This window comes from Syngnathoides biaculeatus, chromosome 11 (genome assembly GCF_019802595.1).
Source record: "Syngnathoides biaculeatus isolate LvHL_M chromosome 11, ASM1980259v1, whole genome shotgun sequence".
Classification (NCBI taxonomy): domain Eukaryota; kingdom Metazoa; phylum Chordata; class Actinopteri; order Syngnathiformes; family Syngnathidae; genus Syngnathoides; species Syngnathoides biaculeatus.
In genome coordinates, this window is record NC_084650.1 from 26,110,963 (window position 1) to 26,129,296 (window position 18,334).

Consider the following 18,334-nt stretch of genomic DNA (forward strand, 5'->3'; position numbering starts at 1 on the left):
CCACGTGACTCAATTCAAGTAGGACTACAACGGTAGCCGCCGTTCGAATGCTTGGGGGGGTGGGAAAAATGCCAAGTTATTTACCCCGATTCAACTCTTTGGAGAGTGCTGAGACAGTGTGCGTGCGTCGGCGGTTCCCTCTGTCCCGATCGCCATGAAATTGCACAAAAGAGGAAGTGCAGTGTGCGGTGGGGGCAGTGTGACTGTGAGAAAGTTGCCGTGGTGGTCTGGAAGGAGCGCCCTCATCTTTCATGGCGGAACTGTTGCCGTCAACTGACTGACTTTAGTTTCGCGAAAGGATCTTTGACTCGGCTACCTACAGAGGTGGTAAAAGTACTCTGAACTTAAGTGTAAGTACAAATACTTGTGTAAATAGGTAAACGTAGTGGACTACTTTAATGCCACTGCTGTGAACCGTGTTTAACAAAAATGCTAGATAGAATGATTGCAACTGAAAAAAATTCATACCGTAGCTGTATCTGTCTTGAGAGATTAAGTGATGTTTTTTTTTTTTTGCATTTATGCAGGCACAAGAAAGCACTTTCACCACGCATAATTCTCGGAGCCAACAACAGCAAAGAACTCTCTGAAGGCAACCAGTGGGGAATATCTTGCTTTTCTGATGTTGGGTCATCTTGTTAATGGGGCCTTGTTCACATTTTTCCATGTTGCTGCTTTTTTGGATTTATCAGCGTTCCCCACAAGATTTCAATCAATTGAGATTTCAACCTTGGTTTATGTTCCCTCTTCATTTATTATGTTGTGTGCTCATCCGCAACTCACAAATACTCACATCTCTCTTGATTCTACTCTTCTCTACATCCTTCGACATCCACCCAGGACCTCTATGTCATACCCGGTGCCAAAAGGCCGAATTAAAGCTGACCCTACACACCCAGGACACAGCCTGTTCGTCTCTCGCCTCTCCCCTCAGGGAGGAGGCTACGGTCCATTCAGGTCAGAACTTCTTATCACATGAACAACTTCTTCCGCTCGACCATTAGACTAATGAACACGTAATTACCATTATAACTTCACACATACACCTGATGCTTATGTTAGTCTATTATTAACATCAAATGGGCAGTGTAGAGAATGCACAAAGTGAATTGATTCAGTTCATGGTTTGGACCGTAACATCAGAAAATAGGCGGAATTGTTTTCCACGGTAAAATTTATTTTTTGCAAATGTGTTATTTTGATGAAACACAAAGATTCATCCAGCCATCCATTTTCTTAGCCACTTATCCTTACGAGGGTTGCAGGAGTGCTGGAGCCTATCCCAGCTGTCAATGGGCAGGAGGCAGGGTACACCCTGAACTGGTTGCCAGCCAATTGCAGCGGAAATCGAAACAAACAGCCGGACTCACAATCACACCTAGGAGCAGTTTAGAGTGTCCAATTAATGTTGCATGTTGGGCGGTTTTTTGGAATGCGGGAGGAAACCAGAGTGCCTGGAGAAACCTCACACAGCCAGGGGGAGAACATCCAAACCCGGGACATCAGAACTCTGAGGCCAACGCTTTCCAGCTGAGCCACCATGCCTCCCCACAAAGATAATCTTATCTATTGTTACAATAAATATTACTTACAGCTTATTCTAATAAATTTAAATATTTACTGTTGGGAGGCTGAAATTCTGAGGTTTTGGATAATTATAAATTTGAAAGTCTCAACTGATCAAAAATGTTAACTTTATAAGCAATTCTTGATTCCATTTTTGTTCCAACTCTATATGGCACCTGTTAAAATACTTGCAAATTTTACATTTTCGTAAATGTTTTCTCCTTTAATTTTTTTTCCCCTTGAATAAAATTCCTCTTTGTGCACGTTTATTTTTGGGAGTGTGGTTTTCTAAGGCAGCAGCACTAAAGAGTACAAATAGCTAAGCGCACAAAACATGGGAATAGGATCAGAGCAAATGTGTCAAAACGACACTAAGCTAGCAACATTAAAGTAACCAACAGAGCACTTCTTCTGGCTTACTTTTATTTTGGAACTCAAAATTGTGCTACTTTAAGTTACGGACTGACACTACCTTTTTGATCGCCACTTAGCAAATTACATCAATCAGACTGAAACAATATTACACAAAAGAATACAACATTTGTAAATGTTAAGGACGGCCCCAATTAAAATTTTGTCACAGTCTAAGTTTAATGATGACTATTTGAAACTAATAAATGGATGCACTTTCTATAAAAAAAAGTTAAAAAAAGAAGTGTAAATCGGAAATATCTGCATTCAGAATATTTTGATTATATGACAGTTATACCAGTTCGATGAGATCCAACAAAAAAAGGTTTCATTGAAAATTCTGCCTTTAGTTTGAAGGCTCCCTCTTAATTGACTGCAAGTGGAATAAATGCAAGTTCATTATTGTGTAGCGGTGCATTGAATCATACTGAAAGCTGCTGCTAACGCTTACTGAGCCACAGCACATAACACACAGACAATTTCACGTCATTCTCTATCAAAGTTTATTGGTGCATAAATTGTGCAATATATTCCTATCCAGAATATTTCCATCTGAAAACATATGCAAAGTCAATCATCTCTGTAAGGCCACCAAAATTGTCATTCACCCACATCCACACTTTGACTCAGTTCCATTTGTTTCTATTTACACTTCGTTATACTGTAATGTGCTGGGTGCAGCTATTTCATTTTTATAACTCAACAGGCTAGTAAAGTGTGTCACATAACCACTTCAAAGTATCTCAATAAGCACTGATTTTGAGATTCTGAAATTCATAAAGCTCTCTGTACGTCACATATATGGCATGATCCAAATAGTGTCATCTGCATTGTCATTTAGAAACATTTAACATGGAAGAAAAATTAGGTAAAAATTCAAAACAAAATTGACAAGAGCATTATTAACTACCATCTGCTGTGGTGGGGGCAGTTCCACGTTTGTCAAAATGGGTGGCAGAATCCTACAAGCAACATCCAGGAATTGATCTCATCTGACTTGTGAATACTTTCCAGGCGCGAAGGACATGTGAGGACTCTGAACAGCAGGAAAACATGGGGTTACTTAATAAAAATACTAAAAAAAAAAAAAAACTGTAGTGAATGTGAGATTTCAGGAATTACAGCTATATCTTGTCAATCATTAACCATCCATCCATTTTCAACACCAGTGATCCAGGTTTGCGTTGCAAAGCACTGCAGCCTAACTCGCATGACTTCAGGTGAAAAGCCGACTACACCCATAACTGGTCACTAGTCAGTTGCAAGACATACACAGATGCCGTCACTGAGCGGGAACTGTACCAATACACAATCAGTGACTATTGGAAATCATAATTTGGTGCCCAAATGTACACACACCTAATAAGGATTACGTCTATGACCATACGATTACATCCAAAGGGCTGAAGATCCTAAAGGTAATAAGGTGGACAACTGTCAGGCTGTAAGTGTCAATGTTTAAAAAAAAAAAAAAAAAACAACAAGCAATCTTTCAAAAGTAGAAAATGATACAACTATTCTATTAGTTCTTAAGAGATCGTAAACTGCAGGACAATTATGATCACAGTCGGGAAATCCAAGATCAAATCTTCGAACAAACAGTTCCCACGATCCTAAAAGACATGTTAGGCAAACTAGACTGTCAATAACTTATTGGATACATAACAGTCCCATGAAAAAGTATTTGTCCCCTTCTCAAATTCTTATTTTTACAGTTTCCCCACTTCAATGATTCAGACCATCAAATAAATGTAAATATCAGCAAATAATAACCCAAATGAACTTAAAAGGCTGTTCTTTAAATTATTTCATTTGTTAAGGAAAATAAACAATTCAAAGTTACCGGCCCTATGTGAAAAAGTAATGGCCCCCTAAACCAAATAAATAGTTGGGCCATCCTCAGTAGGAACTGAAATCAACACTTGTGTGTGTGTGTGTGAGCGAAAACATGGTAATGTGCCTTTTACATCTCCGTAGTTATTTTGGTACCCCTCTTCCTCAAAACATGGTAATGTGCCTTTTACATCTCCGTAGTTATTTTGGTACCCCTCTTCCTCAAAACATGGTAATGTGCCTTTTACATCTCCGTAGTTATTTTGGTACCCCTCTTTCTCGCATAATTGTCTAAAATCAGCAAAAATTGAGACTTTTCAAGCACAAAGCTCGAAGACATGCCACTGCATTTCAATCGGATTCAAGTCTGGACTTAGATTAGTGCCACTCCTAAACCATTTTGTTGTTTTAATGTGACTTGCTGGTGTGTTTTCAATCGTTATCCTTCTGCTGTCCCCAACCGATAGCTAAATATTGTCATTCAGGACTTTCTGTTAAAAAACAGAAATCTTGGTTCCAACCGCAAGTCGTCCAGGTTCAGAAGGAGAAAAGGAACCCAAGACCATCAAGACTACCAGCACATTTGACTGTTTTTTTCTGAAATCCCGTGCTACATTTATGCTAGCTGTAATGACACACATCTCTCGAAAAGCTCAACTTTCATCTAGTCAGTCCATACAATATTTTCCCAAAATGGTGATGAATCATTCAAAAGTATTGTTGCAAAAGAAAGATGCTTCGTCAGCAGTGGTTTTCAACTTGGAACTCTGCCACGGATGTAATTTTTACCCAGGCTCTTCCTGATTGCAGTGTCGTGAACACTGAAGCTTAACTGAGGCAAGGGAGGCCTCCGGTTCTTTAGAAAATGTTTTGAGTTCCTTTGTGGTCTCCTGGAGTAGCCACAGTTGTAATTTGTGTAGGTCGGCTACTCCTGGGAAGGTTCATTACTGTTCCATGTTTCCTTCATGAGGATAATGGGTCTCCCTATGGGTTGCCGGAATACTAAAGCTTTAGAAGTGTCTTTAACAATTTTCATGACTGATCAGTCGATTACTTTATTTCTCAACTGTTCTGGAAATTCTTTGGATTGTGTCATTTTGTTCCAGTTTACTTAGACCTTTTGTCTGACTTCTCAGGATAGATTCTGTTTAAGTGATTACTTGATTGAACAGGTCCAAAGACAATTCGCATTGGGTTTGAACAGGGAAAATTAACCAAAACATTTGATGAGTCACAATTCATATTTTAACAAAGGGATAATTATTTTTTTCCACATAAGGCCAGTTAACAAGTCCCCCCTCCCTTAACTGAAATAATGTTTTAAAAAGCATTTTAGGCCATCGGGTTATATTTGTCTGATATATTTTTGACACTCTTAATAAAGTAGGGAAACAATGCAAAAATGTTATAAGGAATAGTTCCAATAAATGTCTCTTGATCTTTGTTTTTGTTGCCATGTTATTCCTTGTTCTGAATGTCATACCAGGGCAGCACCGACTGCCGAAGTAAAATTCCTTGGGTGTTTTTATACACTTGGCCAATAAAGCTGATTCTGACGTAGGAATTTGAGAAGGGGTCGAATACTTTTTCAGAGCACTGTAGATACTCTATTCATCTTGCAAGGTAATCAGTACAGAGGGCAACTTGTTAGCCCATCCGCATCACATTTCTGAGGACCAAGATTCAAATCTGCCCCCCACCACCAAGTGGGGTTTGCATGTTCTCCCCGTGCCTGCATAAATTTTCTCCAGGCACTTCGGTTTCCTTCGACAACACAAAACCACGCACAGGAGGTTAATTGAAGACTAAATTGTACGTAGGTGTGAATTCCATGTGCCCTGTGATTCATTGGCGACGAGTTCAGAGTGTACCCCGCCTCTTCCCCGAAGATAGGTGGGACAGGTAGGATAGGCTCCAGCACCCCTGCGACCCTTGTGAGTATAAAGGTATGGAAAATAGATGGATGGTTCTCACAGGGGAAATTCAATCCTCGTCATTTGTCCAAAGTGCCATGAGAATGACTACTGATCTGTGCAGGAGTACCCCCGCCTCTCCCCCAACGTCAGCCGGGATACGCGCCATTTATCCACCACTCTGCAGAGGAAATGCCATGTAGAAAATGACTGGATAGTTTTCTGTACCTAGCATTTAGACCAATCAGTGCACACTTAGAAGCATAAAACAGGATTTTGCAAGGTACAGGTCTGATTTCCAAACATATTTAAACTATTTTTTTTAAAACTAGGGTTTTATCTAAATTTATGTTGCAATCATAAAATAAGATGTTGAGGGCAGAGGTCTTCAGACATTGTGCTGCCAAGGGTGAGTCATCAGGCCTCCCGTCTTATTTTTGTCACTTTTCCAATGGCTAAACATTGGATACTGTTGAATGGCTGGTAAAATGTATCACTCCTTGAAGCCAAAGTACTGTCCTCAGCTCCAGAGAAGCATATGAAGACAAGTACATAGCCAACTAGCATCGCTACGTAAAATGAAAATTTACCTGCAGAAAGCCATACAGACAGAGCCTGTCTTTACAAAAGGTTGCCAATTTCACTTTGGAGTGAAGCAAGTGGAGAGACATTACGACACTGAACTTTTTTTTTTTTCTTAAACAGGAACTCGCTCAAGAGTGGTTAGTTTATAGCTGCAAACTGTTTTGATCTTGAGTATTGATAAAAGCCTGAGGCAGCGAGCATGTAGAAGTGTGCTTGACGTAGTAAAGGAAGCTATGACAACAGGAAGCAGAGTTTTCCCTCCATCATCAATTTTCTTCTATGAGGTTCAAGTCAAGTTCTGTGCAGTCTCTTTGAAAAAGCATATGGGCTTCAGTCGTTGCAGTTCTTCTTATTGCATCATCTTCATCCTCCTCTTCACTTTCACTCAGTGGTGTGATGCTGGCTCGACCCAGGAACTCTGCATGCGAAAGAGTAGAATTCTGCTCCACTTGAGAGTGCACTTGCCCCATGCAACCACCTGTACCAGACAGGAAGCCCTCACCGTTGCCAATCTGTTTTGGGGAAAGAACCAACATTGTTATCGGGTAGCTTGGCCAACAATGTGGACGATATAACGACGTGTGTTAAGAATGAACAAATCATATTCAAAATCGTGTTAAATAAGGAGTCATCACACCACTCTGATCAACACCAAATACATTTCAGATGTTCTAGTCTTGAATGTTTTGTGCTAACAGACAGGTAATTGAAAGCGCCCTCGATCTTGTCTAAGGCACCAGTTTTAGATAAAGAAAAAACAGACCAAAACAGGATTCTAACACCACCACACTGAAAGGGCATATTTAATGAGCGCTTCCTGCTTTACAAATATTTGTAGGAATACAACTCACAGAATAGTAATTTTCGGCCCATTTTATGATCATATTTTTTTTTCCCGGCAGATTAGGGCAGGCCCACATTTTGGACATGACAGGCTGTCACATCCTGACATGTAAAGACCAGGAGCCAATTGAATTTCCTCATTGAAACGCTGTATTCTGCTGTGTATTTTATTATTATTTAAAAGAAATAACACCAATACACTTTTCGCTGATCTGATCGGGTTGATCGTTATCAGCCATTGTAATATTTTCAAACCTTGAAGCTACCATGAGTAGAGATGTCTATGGAAACTATGATGATGATGTGTTACAGTTTTGGGACATTAAGTATCAGACATGATTGCTCAGGTACACGAGGCTTGCACTTACCTTCCTTGTTTATATCCTTTCCATCGTTAACACTAATAAATTGGCAATTTTTCAGCCTATTAGATTAGTGATTGAACATATTTTCGGGGTAATAGCTTTTGTTCACGCAAGACTGCGACAAAGTATGACAGCAATTTAAGTACTGTATAATAAGACACTTGGAAATTGATGAATCCCGAACATCTGATTAGTGATAGGTGGGTGTGCTCACTCCTCCTATGATGAGCTTGTGATTGGTTAGTTCTGAACACAGACAGATCCCCAGTTACAAGAGGGGATCATCAGTTACATCACAAATGTTGATTTATACTTTTGCTCATTAAAATAGATACTGTAATTTTCGGCCTATAAGCTGCAACTTTTTTACCATATGCTTTCAACCCTGCGGCTTATGTGGAGATGCGGCTAATTGGTGCATTTTTCTAACGGCCGCAAGGGAGAACTCGAGCGGAAAAGCTAAGAGTGACGCCGGTGGAATATATGTGCCAAGGAAGTGACTTTTACCGGCATGGTTTTTTTTTTTTTTTTTTTTTAAACGGCCCTGTTGGCGCTGCGCTAGCCTCTTTCTGCTGTGTCTCAGTGATTTCTAACAGTATGTTTTTTTTTTTTTAAACTGGCCCTGTTAGCACCACGCTAGCATTAGTGCAGCGCTGCTGTGTTCCTGCCGCGTCTCAGTGATTTTGATCATTTTTTTTTTAACCGGCCCTGTTAGTGCTGTCCTACCGTGTTGCTCCTGTGCTGCGGTAGGTTTTTTTTTTTTTTTTTTTTTTTTTAAAAACCAGCCCAGTTCGTGCTACCGTGTTGTTGCTATGTTAAGCTAAGCTATTGAAACTTTGAAAACTCTGTGTACCATCTTTTGTAAATATCTCACGTTTCAATGTGGGCACTTGCGACTTTTGTACAGGTGCGGCTTATGTATGTACCAAATGGTATTTCCTTTCCAAACTGGGTCAGGCTTATAATCAGGTGCGTTCTGTAGGCCGGAAATTACAGTATATTGTAATTCTACAGTGCACAGATACAACAATCAAAAACTAATTGATTATCAAATGAATTATAGTATGAATTACTTGTAATTGATGTAGTGAAGCAGCATTACAAATGTATATCAAAGTAGTAATTCTTCAGCATACACATCAACTGTCCCCAAAGCTCAATACAGTATGCTCAGCTCACGTGACAAATTAAGAGTGACGAACGTAAAACTAACTTTATAACTTTTTTTACCCTCAAGAGAATGCTCTAAAAAGCATGATCCATTAAGATTCTTCACCTTCAGCAAGCATGCCTCCCCATTTTCATATACACTTCATATACTACATCCATGACGCATCAAATGGCTTACTTTTAAGATGAAAGTTTCTGCACATTTGATACCGTTAATGTTAAATGATGAAAGAATACCTTCACAGTGAATTTTTTTTTTTTTTTAAAAAGGGCCACAATTTGACCCTTACTTAATTGTATTTCTAATATTTTCTGTGAATAAATTCTATAAATTGTTGGAAAATATTTCTATAAAGTGCATTTTCACTCTAAGCAGCTAAATGATTAACAATCATGATTCCTAGCATCCACACCCAAATGTAATAAAAAGTACCTGACTTAATTAGGCAGTAATAAGTAGTCTGTGAAAACACTACTGTAGTTTCAGTGTGGTAAATGTAGCTGTTCTGCATTCCAATAACAAAACCTGACAAATGTTTGTGAGTAGCATTGTTCCACAAGTTATGGATGAAAAGTGTATAAAAAGTGGAAAGGTGAAAAAAATAAATAAACCCTGTGAATCCAGACCCACTTGTAACAATTACTGGCATAATCAGGAGGTATAAGATTACAGGGCATCTTAAAGCGCAAATTAAGCTAACCTGTGTCATCTTGCTGAAGTCGAGTCCTGGCCTTGGGCCAGGTAACACATCTGGGTCATGGCGCCTCTTCAAGCGAGGTTTCCGCATGTCACAAGGCTGTGAGTGGCACCGTGGTAGTGCTCGGTGCAGGTTGTGTCGAGAGGTGGATGGTGTGCTGCAAGCTGAAGTTGGTGAAGGAGACAAAGCTGGGCACTCCATACCACAGCAATATGGCAGAGAAGAGGTATGGGCCAGCTGAGGGTGCTGGGACAACACAGATGTGTTCAGCACTTGCAAAGGAGACAGAGAGTAGCGACGGTGTGACACTGAGTGACCAACTAGGGGTGTCGGTGATGAGGATGGAGTGGCAAATGAGGAAGAGCAGGCCGTTTTCTGCGAATCACACAGGTCCCATGGAAAACTCCATGACAGTGGAGAGTCAGCAGATAGCGCGAGGCTAAAGAAAGTAGGGCTAGAAGAGGAATGTAGAGAGGATGACTCATAGAAGGTACTGGGGTCGCAAAGCGTCAACGAGCTAGTAACTGAGCTTAAATGAGAGGTTTCTATGCTTTGGCTGCCACGTTTTACTGGGGTCCAAACTTTTGATGCGCTCGGATGCCACGTGGAGTGGCACTGAGAAAGGTCCTCCGGAACAGAGAGGGAGCGACAGTGGCGTTTTGGAGGGGGTGGTGGAGGGGAGCTCTGGATAATGTTGCCTGTTATGGAAACCTCAGGTCCATGCTGGAGTTTTCCCACTTGGTCAGGCCATGTGGAATCCAGTACACATGTTGAATCCACAGGTTCAGCTTTGAATGATGGCTGTGGAGCAAAACTGCTCTCTGTAAATGCCAAGGCAAAATGTGAGAGAGCTTGTCATACCTTACAAATGCATCACTTAGACTTCAATGAACTTGCCTTGCGCTGATTTGCATGCACTCCAGGAGATAGTGGGGCTGGAGCCTAATGCAGGTAGTGTCTAAAAACAAGTATATCATAAAGCCCAAAAACAAAAAATTAAGCCACATTTCTAGACCAAGACACTTCAGTTCATCCATCCTTCCATGATCCGAGCCGCCTATCCTCATGAAGGTCACGGGAGTGCTGGAGCCTATCCCAGCGATCTTTGGGGAGGAGCCGGGGTATACCCTGAACAGGTTACCAGCCAATCCCGGGGCACATAGAAATAAACAAGCATTCACTCAAAATCTAACCAATTTGAACTTCATTGAAAATTGTGATCAAACTTGTTTTTCCACCATGAGTGTGTTGGCAGGAAGGTAATAGCATTTTCAGCTATGGAGGACAACATCATCGCATACAAAACAGACTGCATGTAATTGTCCCGTAATTAAATTAAAAAAAAAAAAAAAAAAAAAAAAAAAAAAAACAAAGATGGGCATTTGGATTACGTTGTGGTAAAGTCATCCACACTTTCTATAAAGTGAAACTTTGTAGCATGCTATTTTCCTTATTAAAAACATGACATTTTTGTTGGCTTTTTGGGGGCTTTGGAACAGATTAATTGCTTTGTCATTCCTTTTACATTGGGGAAAAAAATGTTGTGACATACGAGTCTTAAGAGTTACAAGGGTGGTCACAGCGAGGGCGTGTAGACACCTTTGGAAGATTAGGTGCCCAAAGGTAAAAGGAGGGGCACATGGAACAAAAGTTTGAAACACTTTTCACAAACACACTTTACTACCTGACCTAACATGCAATTGTATTGTGTACTTTGTATAGCTGAAATGATGTGTGAGTGACTTGTGTTACTGCCCTGCCTACTGCTGGCATCTTTCACAGGACCAGAGATGATGATCACAGAATTCAATTTTTTTTCTATAGATATTAACATCCACACAAAATACTAATTTGTAGCCAGGAAGCATCCAAACCGGATGTTGGGTAAGCAAATCGAAAGCTCGTTCTTTAGAAAACACTACAGTGGAGGATGAAGCTTCTTAGGATGTCTATTAACCCTTGAGAACCCATGAGTCACAATTTTAAAAGAGGATTTGGATGTCTTGGGTTTCGCTAGGGTTAACTACAAAGACAGTGAAAAATTTGGCATTGCAGGATACTGATGAGAACCAGAATAAGACAAGACACTAACCTTAAAGTGTTCGTGACACAAAAATCAGAGGTTAAAGTGGGTATTATCAAAACTACAAAAAATATCAATTTGATAATACCAATTGGGAAAAGGGACCTTGGGAGCGCTTCATAAAAGCACAAAGTTGCACCAGTTTGACCCGAGACAATGCGCATCCCAGTGACAGCCATATTTGTCTGTGACGTCATGTGGTGACATCACACTGGAGCCCTCGACATTGAAAACACGCTGTGCCAAATGCAATGACAGATGAACGAGAGCAATTTTCGGCTTTTTCTGACGTCCCTACTGAGACTGAAGCTCTTTTTGAGAAAGAAAACATCTCAGAAATGAATGAAGCGACCAGGGCCATTTTACCATATCGTTTCACGCCATATTTAGACGATATGGGCATCACTTCACCACTGACACCAGACTCCACTACAGACACAGACAAGCAGGCCGAAACATTTGCCTACTTGGAACAGTCGGTGGAAATAACATTCGCCTATTTGGAACATTTGTTCAACTTTGGTGACTATACGTTGTTTGGCTAGTTAGCTCGTGTGCCATGCTACGAAACCATCTTTGTACTTCTATTTTGTATTAGTTTATCGTTTTGTGTTTTATTGTATGGTGTGTGATTAAATAGTCTTAAATGCAATACAACTACTTTGTTATAAACAGACAAATGAGTCCCCCACCCATTATTTTGTTTTTTTACTACCCCTATGGAGCTTGTGCACCTACGTCATAAAATCACGTGACTTTTGTTTATGTTGCCATATTGCCGGTCTAACAAAGCATTGTTCAATACTAAGTTGGTTGGAGACAGCACAAAAATGTCTTATAGCACGACGCCCAGAGATTTGTTCGATATCGTTAGACATTTAGAAGGTGAAAATAAACGAAGGTACGTGGAAAAATTAGATAAACTCTGGATAGAGTACCTGTATTTAATGCTGAAGTCGATGTTTTTGCGGATAAGAAATTGGACTTAATTCGCTTCCGCTTGTCTCCCATCAGTCAGGTACAGGTTGATCTTGGGCTCATCAGTCAGGTGTTCAGGTGTTTTTGGTTTTTGGGTTTTTTTTTTTTTGGGGGGGGGGGGCAAAGTCAATTCTGGCTTTTCTATTTTTGAGTGATTAATGGTGTGTGAATTAACCCTTTGTATTTCCTCTCACAAAGTCAGCTTTTTATGGTACACTTGGAGACCAATATACCTACTTCCTGGAGAGTGTTCTTCATTTGTGTGGATGTTGTGAAAGGGTTTTTCTTCACCAAGGAAAGGATTCGCCGATCATCAACCACTGTTGTCTTCTGTGGACGTCTAAGCCTTTTTGCGTTGCCAGGATTACCCGTGCACCCCCCCCCCCCCGAATGGACCAAACTGTGGATTTGGAGCATGTATGCTATTCCTCAGATGGATTTCTTCCTTTTTTCAGCCTCAAAATGGCCTGTTTCACCTCCATTTGGTCTCCTTTGACAAGATGTGTTCACAGCAACAGCTTCCAAATGTAAAACACTACACCTGGAATTAATTCCAGCCATTTTAATTAGTTGATTGATTGCTTCTTAATGAGGGAAGAGGCCAAGCAAACTTTTTTTTTTTTTTTTTTTTTTTGCACCCTTGGTCGATTTGTCCAACTACTTCTGGTCCCTTGAAGAAGAAACTAACCCTATTAAAAACAGCTGTAAATTCAAAGCCTTGCTCCAATTTGGATGTGGATACCGTCAGATTACAGTTGAGTCTGCACTTTACGCCCATATTGATTATGTAATTGTATTCAATAGGTTTTTGTGAACAGCTAAAATAAAACTTGTGTCACTGTCCAAATATTTCTGGGGCTAACTGCATATTAACACCAAAAATGCTGCTGGCTTCTCTGGCCCCAATTTTATCTGAGATTGACTATGCAAAGTGGAAAAGTTTATTGTGGTCTAAATAGTTCACATTTAAATTTTTGCCCATGACCATTTGGATGATTCAGAAGAGTCATGGGAGAAAGTTATGCGCTCAGATGAGACCAAAATAGAACTTTTTGGTCTTAATCCCACTCGCTGTGTTTGGTGGAGTAAGAATAAAGATTACCATCTCAAAAACACCATCCCCACTGTGAAGCATGGGGATGGAAGCATCATGCTTTGGCGGTGTTTTTCGGCCCATTGGACAGGATGACTCTACTGTGTTTAGGAGAGGATGACGGGGGCCATGCATTGCGAGATTTCGGGACACAACCTGCGTCCATCAGGGTTGAAGATGGGTCGTGGCTGTGTTTTCCAACACGATAACTAACCACACTGCCTAGATAACCAAGGAGAGGCTCTATAAGAATCATATCAAGCTTATGGGGTGCCCTAGCCGGTCTGCAGACCTAATCCAAATAGAAAATCTTTGGAGGGAGCTCAAACCCCATGTTTCTCAGCGACAGCCCAGAAACCTGGCTGATCGAGAGATCTGTGTGAAGGAATAGGCCAAAATCCCAGCTGCAGTGTACAAACATGGTGAAAAACTACAGTTCAGGGTGTACCCCGCTTCCTGCCCACTGACTGCTGGGATAGGCTCCAGCACTCCCCGCGACCCTTGTGAGGATAAGATGCTAAGAGGCTGGATGGATGGATGAATGGATGGATTTTCGCAAAGTCAATAGAGTGTGTTATATTTGGGTATAGATTAAAAATAAAATGAAAATCACATTGTATAGTCATATACAAGTGGACAGGGTGGTTAAAAAAGGTATACATTTACATTTCAAAATGATACACAATGTCTCTTATGTTACACCTTTATATGTAATACGGTAATGTGTGCCACAACCTGAGGTTCCTGACCTGCTCGCGGGAGTTTGCCATTTTACGATCGTTAGCGTAACATATTTGTTGCTACTGCACCAAACAACAGAAACAGCTGCCCGTGAGTTTGTTTTAACTTAAACTAAGACAAAAAAAATGTCAATTGCAAGGGCTAGTTATGCAGCCGCTTGTAAAAGAAAAGTGCCATCACTGCTGCCGAAGAAGTGGAGAACTGCAAAGCAGCGCGGCAGTTCCAAGTGGCTGAATCGAATGTGGAGGAAGACAAATGAGAAAATACACCAAAAAGCACATGGAAGAGTTTTGAGATTTGGAAGAGTTGTGCAGTTCCCAGAGATGGAGGAAGAGCTGCTACAGATTACAGCCGAACAGAGGGCAAGAGGCTGCACCATTAGCACTGTGGCGCTTCACTTCAAAGCGCTGACAATAATAAGGAATAAAGGGAACGAAGACTCCTAGGATTCAAAAAAGTCTTTCCTCACAAATGCCATGGATGGCACAGAGGATGACATGCTGTGGGAGGAAGATGGGATCATTGTTCATGATGCAATGCAGGAGGCAATAGAACTGGACCAAGTCATCAATGAGGAGTTTCACAGCGATGCACCAAAGGTAGCAAGGATGGATCTTGTTCAGACTGGAGATGAGTCAGATGCTTCTTTTGAAGGCTTGGCCAAGGATGTGTACCATAACGGATAAACTGCATTACGCACAATCGTTTTATGCACTAATATTTGATGCAGGAACAATCTTTCTGCACAAAGTCAGTTAAAGAGTGTCATAGTTTATTCAAGACTGTAATACACATTATCACCAGTATTAATAAAATGTTATACCATCACCAAGCATTTATTTTAGTTGGTTGAGGGATTCTGTTCTGACATTTACAGAAACCAGGACAAGTGTGTCCTGTGGCCTGTCCCGAGATATACATTACCGCTGCATTAGTACATGCACAAAGATTATTTAAGGCTGTACAGACAATTTTTTGAAAATCAATACAAGTACAAACAATAAAAATATAGAAAATTCCTTATATTTTGAGCACATGGATAGCAGCAAATTGATGGTGCGCATTGTACATTGATAGAATGTTTTCCTGATTTTTAGGTCAACATTGGCGGTGCGCATTATACTTCAGGACGCATTATACACAAGAAATTACGGTATGTCTCTGACAGTGGACAAACACCCAAAATTAAAATGTGAGACCCTCCATGATTTCAAAGTTGGATGACTTGCAAAATCGCAGGGTGTTCAAATACTTGACACACACACACACACACACACACACACACACACACACACACACACACACACACACACACACACACACACACACACACACACACACACACACACACACACACACACACACCACACACACACACACACACACACACACTCCTACTGGTTAGAGAGTCTGCCTCACAGTTCTGAAAACTGGGGGTTCAAATCCTGGCCTCATCTATGTGGAGTTTGTATGTTCTCTCAGTGCCTGCGTGGGTTTTTCCAAGGTGCTCCAAAACCATGCATTCATTGGATTTTCTAAACTGCCCTTAGGTGTGTAGTGTCTGAGACTGGTTGTTTGTTTCTATGATCCCTGCAATCGGCTGGCGACCAGTTACGGCTACACGGCCAAAGGTAGCTGGGATAAGCTCCAGTACTCCCACGACCCTTGTGAGGATAAGTGGCTCAGATAATGGATTTTTTTTTTTTTTTTTGAAGTTTGAACATTAAATAAGTATTTGGTTGAAGAGGTTTTGCAAATAATCATTTTTATATCATAGTTTTCACAACATCCCACCGTCATTGAAATTGCAGTTTCTATATCCAGTAATGTGTCATATGCTTTTATGAGCAAAAGTATAAGGTAGTGGGGTGGTACTGTACTTAGTGTTAAAGAAAATACCACATATGATAAATGAGCTTACACATTTTCTAAGCGTGTATATAATTTCAAACTCTTCGCAATGAAAAGATAATAAAATGTTACCTTACCAAACTGAACTGTACCACCATGAACTTAATTGAAACAAATGACATACCACATTCACAGGGAAAGCCTTGTGATAAGGTTCTTCCAAACTCTGCTTTCGGAGCTGCTCTGTGATAAGTGTCACCATAATGGTAGTGCTGATCCAGGAACAGACATGCAGAGCCGTCTTATCATACACCTGGCATAATTTATGCCATGTCCCCTCAACACATCATTTGGTGAGTCTGTTGATCATCTTCATTTCACCTAAAGGAGGATGAGACAAATCATTTCATTGGAGCCTCCACTTTAATTCAGCAGCACTTCAACATATAGAACATTCTACTATTTTCAAGTTTTGAATATTTGAAAAGCTGCATCAAAAATTCTCTCTGGTGCAGTTAAGACCACAAAATGTTAATGTCTGAACTTGTGACTTGCCAGCAAGGAGCAGAAGTTCACATTCACAAAAGCAGAGCGCACACATGGACACAAGGAGACCCAGAACAAAGAAACACTTCACATTCCATAATGGGCACTTTGTAAGTGACCATTGCAATTCCTTAATACTCGTACAAAAATTACAAATTATGGTCACAGCAGAGAACATGTACACCATGTCCCAAATAGAAAGCTTTTGGACAAAAATGTGGGACTCAAAGTTGGTTGGGTTAACCTAAACAGATAGCAATAGGGACTTGTGGAGAAAACCGAAGGGGGAGGGAGGGACTTAAAAAAAAAAAAGTGAAGGAATGGGGGAAGTGTGAGGAAAATGAAAGGGTACAGGGGTTGGAAGCATGCCATAGAAACTTTCCAAGATGTACAAAAGATTTATGTCAAAGTATGTAGCATTGTAACAACTAGACAACTGCACAATGGTTAGATACATCTATTACATGAGAAAACCTGTGCTTTAATGGAAAAAAAAAATTATCTGACCAATTTATCCAATTAGATCAAATTACAAATCTGGAAACCTCAAAAAAATTAAACAAAATGAATAAATAAATAAAGATACTATGGCTCCATCAAATTGTAACAACTATCCAAAACACACACACACGATTATTATAACATAATATGTTCATGGTTTTGATACCAGCCGGTAAATATGACACACATATTGTATTTGTTCTCCAAAGTTACACATTGTGTTCAAAGTCCAGGTTAAAAGTGCTGACAATATGAAACCGGTAGAATACACTTGGTTTTGGCAGTCAGATGTACCCTCGAGGGCCTTCCTCCTGAGGACAAACATGTCAGACAAGGCAAGCCTTTTCACCAGGACATAAGTATGCAGACCGTGCACTCACATATAATATGAGGAGAGCCACTAAGTCTTGCTGTAACTATTCAGACCAGTTCTACGCAGAAAAACGAGAGCATTTGAAAATAATGATGACACATCATGCAGCAACAATTAATTGAGCAACTAAAGCGACTGACAGCACAGAGGTTCTTATCATTTCGAGAACTTACAACATTTTGCGTAGTTTTTCGCATTGAAAATTTTTGCTCGAGGGACATTAAACATTCAATCAATACATCAACTTCAAGTCAACTGTTCGTCACTGTCAAAACACAACTTAGCTTTTTATTTCTTTTTTTAAGAATCGGACACACGATGTTGAGCAAAGTTAGCTCAGCAGCACGATGCAGCTCGTGGAACACAACTTAGCTGTCGCCTTGCTAGCCCAGCTTGCAGGCTAACAACTGCCCGTACTATTGGCGTTATATCGTGCTATTCGGCTCATTGTATGTCGTCGAAAAGCTTGACATTACACACAACTGCTGCTAGTATTCTTAAAACAACATGGCGTGACAGAATTAGCACGTCCGAGCTGATATGGACGGGTTGGCTAGCTTTACGCAGCTTATTGGCGAACTAGCGTGCTACAGCTGTCCTGATGTATTACCTTCTTTCTGCGTTTCCTTAGCAACGGAAGCTGCACACACTACACCAGATGAGATGTGTTGGGCGGAGTATTTATATAGCCTCCGGACGATACCATTTAGGAGGGTGACACTCTTAAATGGCACTGTTCGAGGACACCGTAAGCGCAATTTCTACTGCCAAAAAATGCTTACAA

The 18,334-nt window shown here is 40.5% G+C and overlaps 1 protein-coding gene and 1 long non-coding RNA gene across 3 annotated transcripts; one reads left to right on the forward strand and one right to left on the reverse strand.

Annotated features, from left to right (window-relative positions):
- The first annotated feature begins 84 nt into the window (after positions 1 to 84).
- LOC133508643 (uncharacterized) lies at positions 85 to 1,835 on the forward strand. Its single transcript, XR_009797109.1, has 2 exons — positions 85 to 350; positions 528 to 1,835. It is a non-coding gene; the product is annotated as an uncharacterized LOC133508643 (long non-coding RNA).
- A 631-nt stretch (positions 1,836 to 2,466) lies between these two features.
- Positions 2,467 to 18,252, reverse strand: LOC133508340 (protein FAM53C-like). 2 transcript variants are annotated; one of them, XM_061834231.1, is made up of 6 exons: positions 18,161 to 18,216; positions 17,558 to 17,608; positions 16,315 to 16,511; positions 10,282 to 10,342; positions 9,388 to 10,205; positions 2,467 to 6,820 (listed from the first exon to the last, which is right to left on the reverse strand). In XM_061834231.1, exons 3-6 carry the CDS (start codon positions 16,390 to 16,392, stop codon positions 6,575 to 6,577), a joined length of 1,203 nt encoding a protein of 400 aa, XP_061690215.1. In that variant the 5' UTR covers positions 16,393 to 16,511; positions 17,558 to 17,608; positions 18,161 to 18,216; the 3' UTR covers positions 2,467 to 6,574. The 2 variants fall into 2 exon arrangements, with proteins under 2 accessions (XP_061690215.1, XP_061690214.1); XM_061834230.1 differs by lacking the exon at positions 17,558 to 17,608 and having other exon boundaries at positions 18,161 to 18,252.
- Between the last annotated feature and the right edge of the window lie 82 nt (positions 18,253 to 18,334).

Excerpts from the sequence above, each read along its gene's own strand:
- LOC133508340 (XM_061834230.1), bottom strand. The coding sequence starts at position 16,392 with ATGGTGACACTTATCACAGAGCAGCTCCGAAAGCAGAGTTTGGAAGAA. Across the intron at positions 10,343-16,314 it reads AGGCTTTCCCTGTGAATGTG|ACACTACCTGCATTAGGCTC; the intron begins GTATGTCATTTG and ends ACTTGTTTTTAG. Across the intron at positions 6,821-9,387 it reads ACTTCAGCAAGATGACACAG|ATTGGCAACGGTGAGGGCTT; the intron begins GTTAGCTTAATT and ends TCCCCAAAACAG.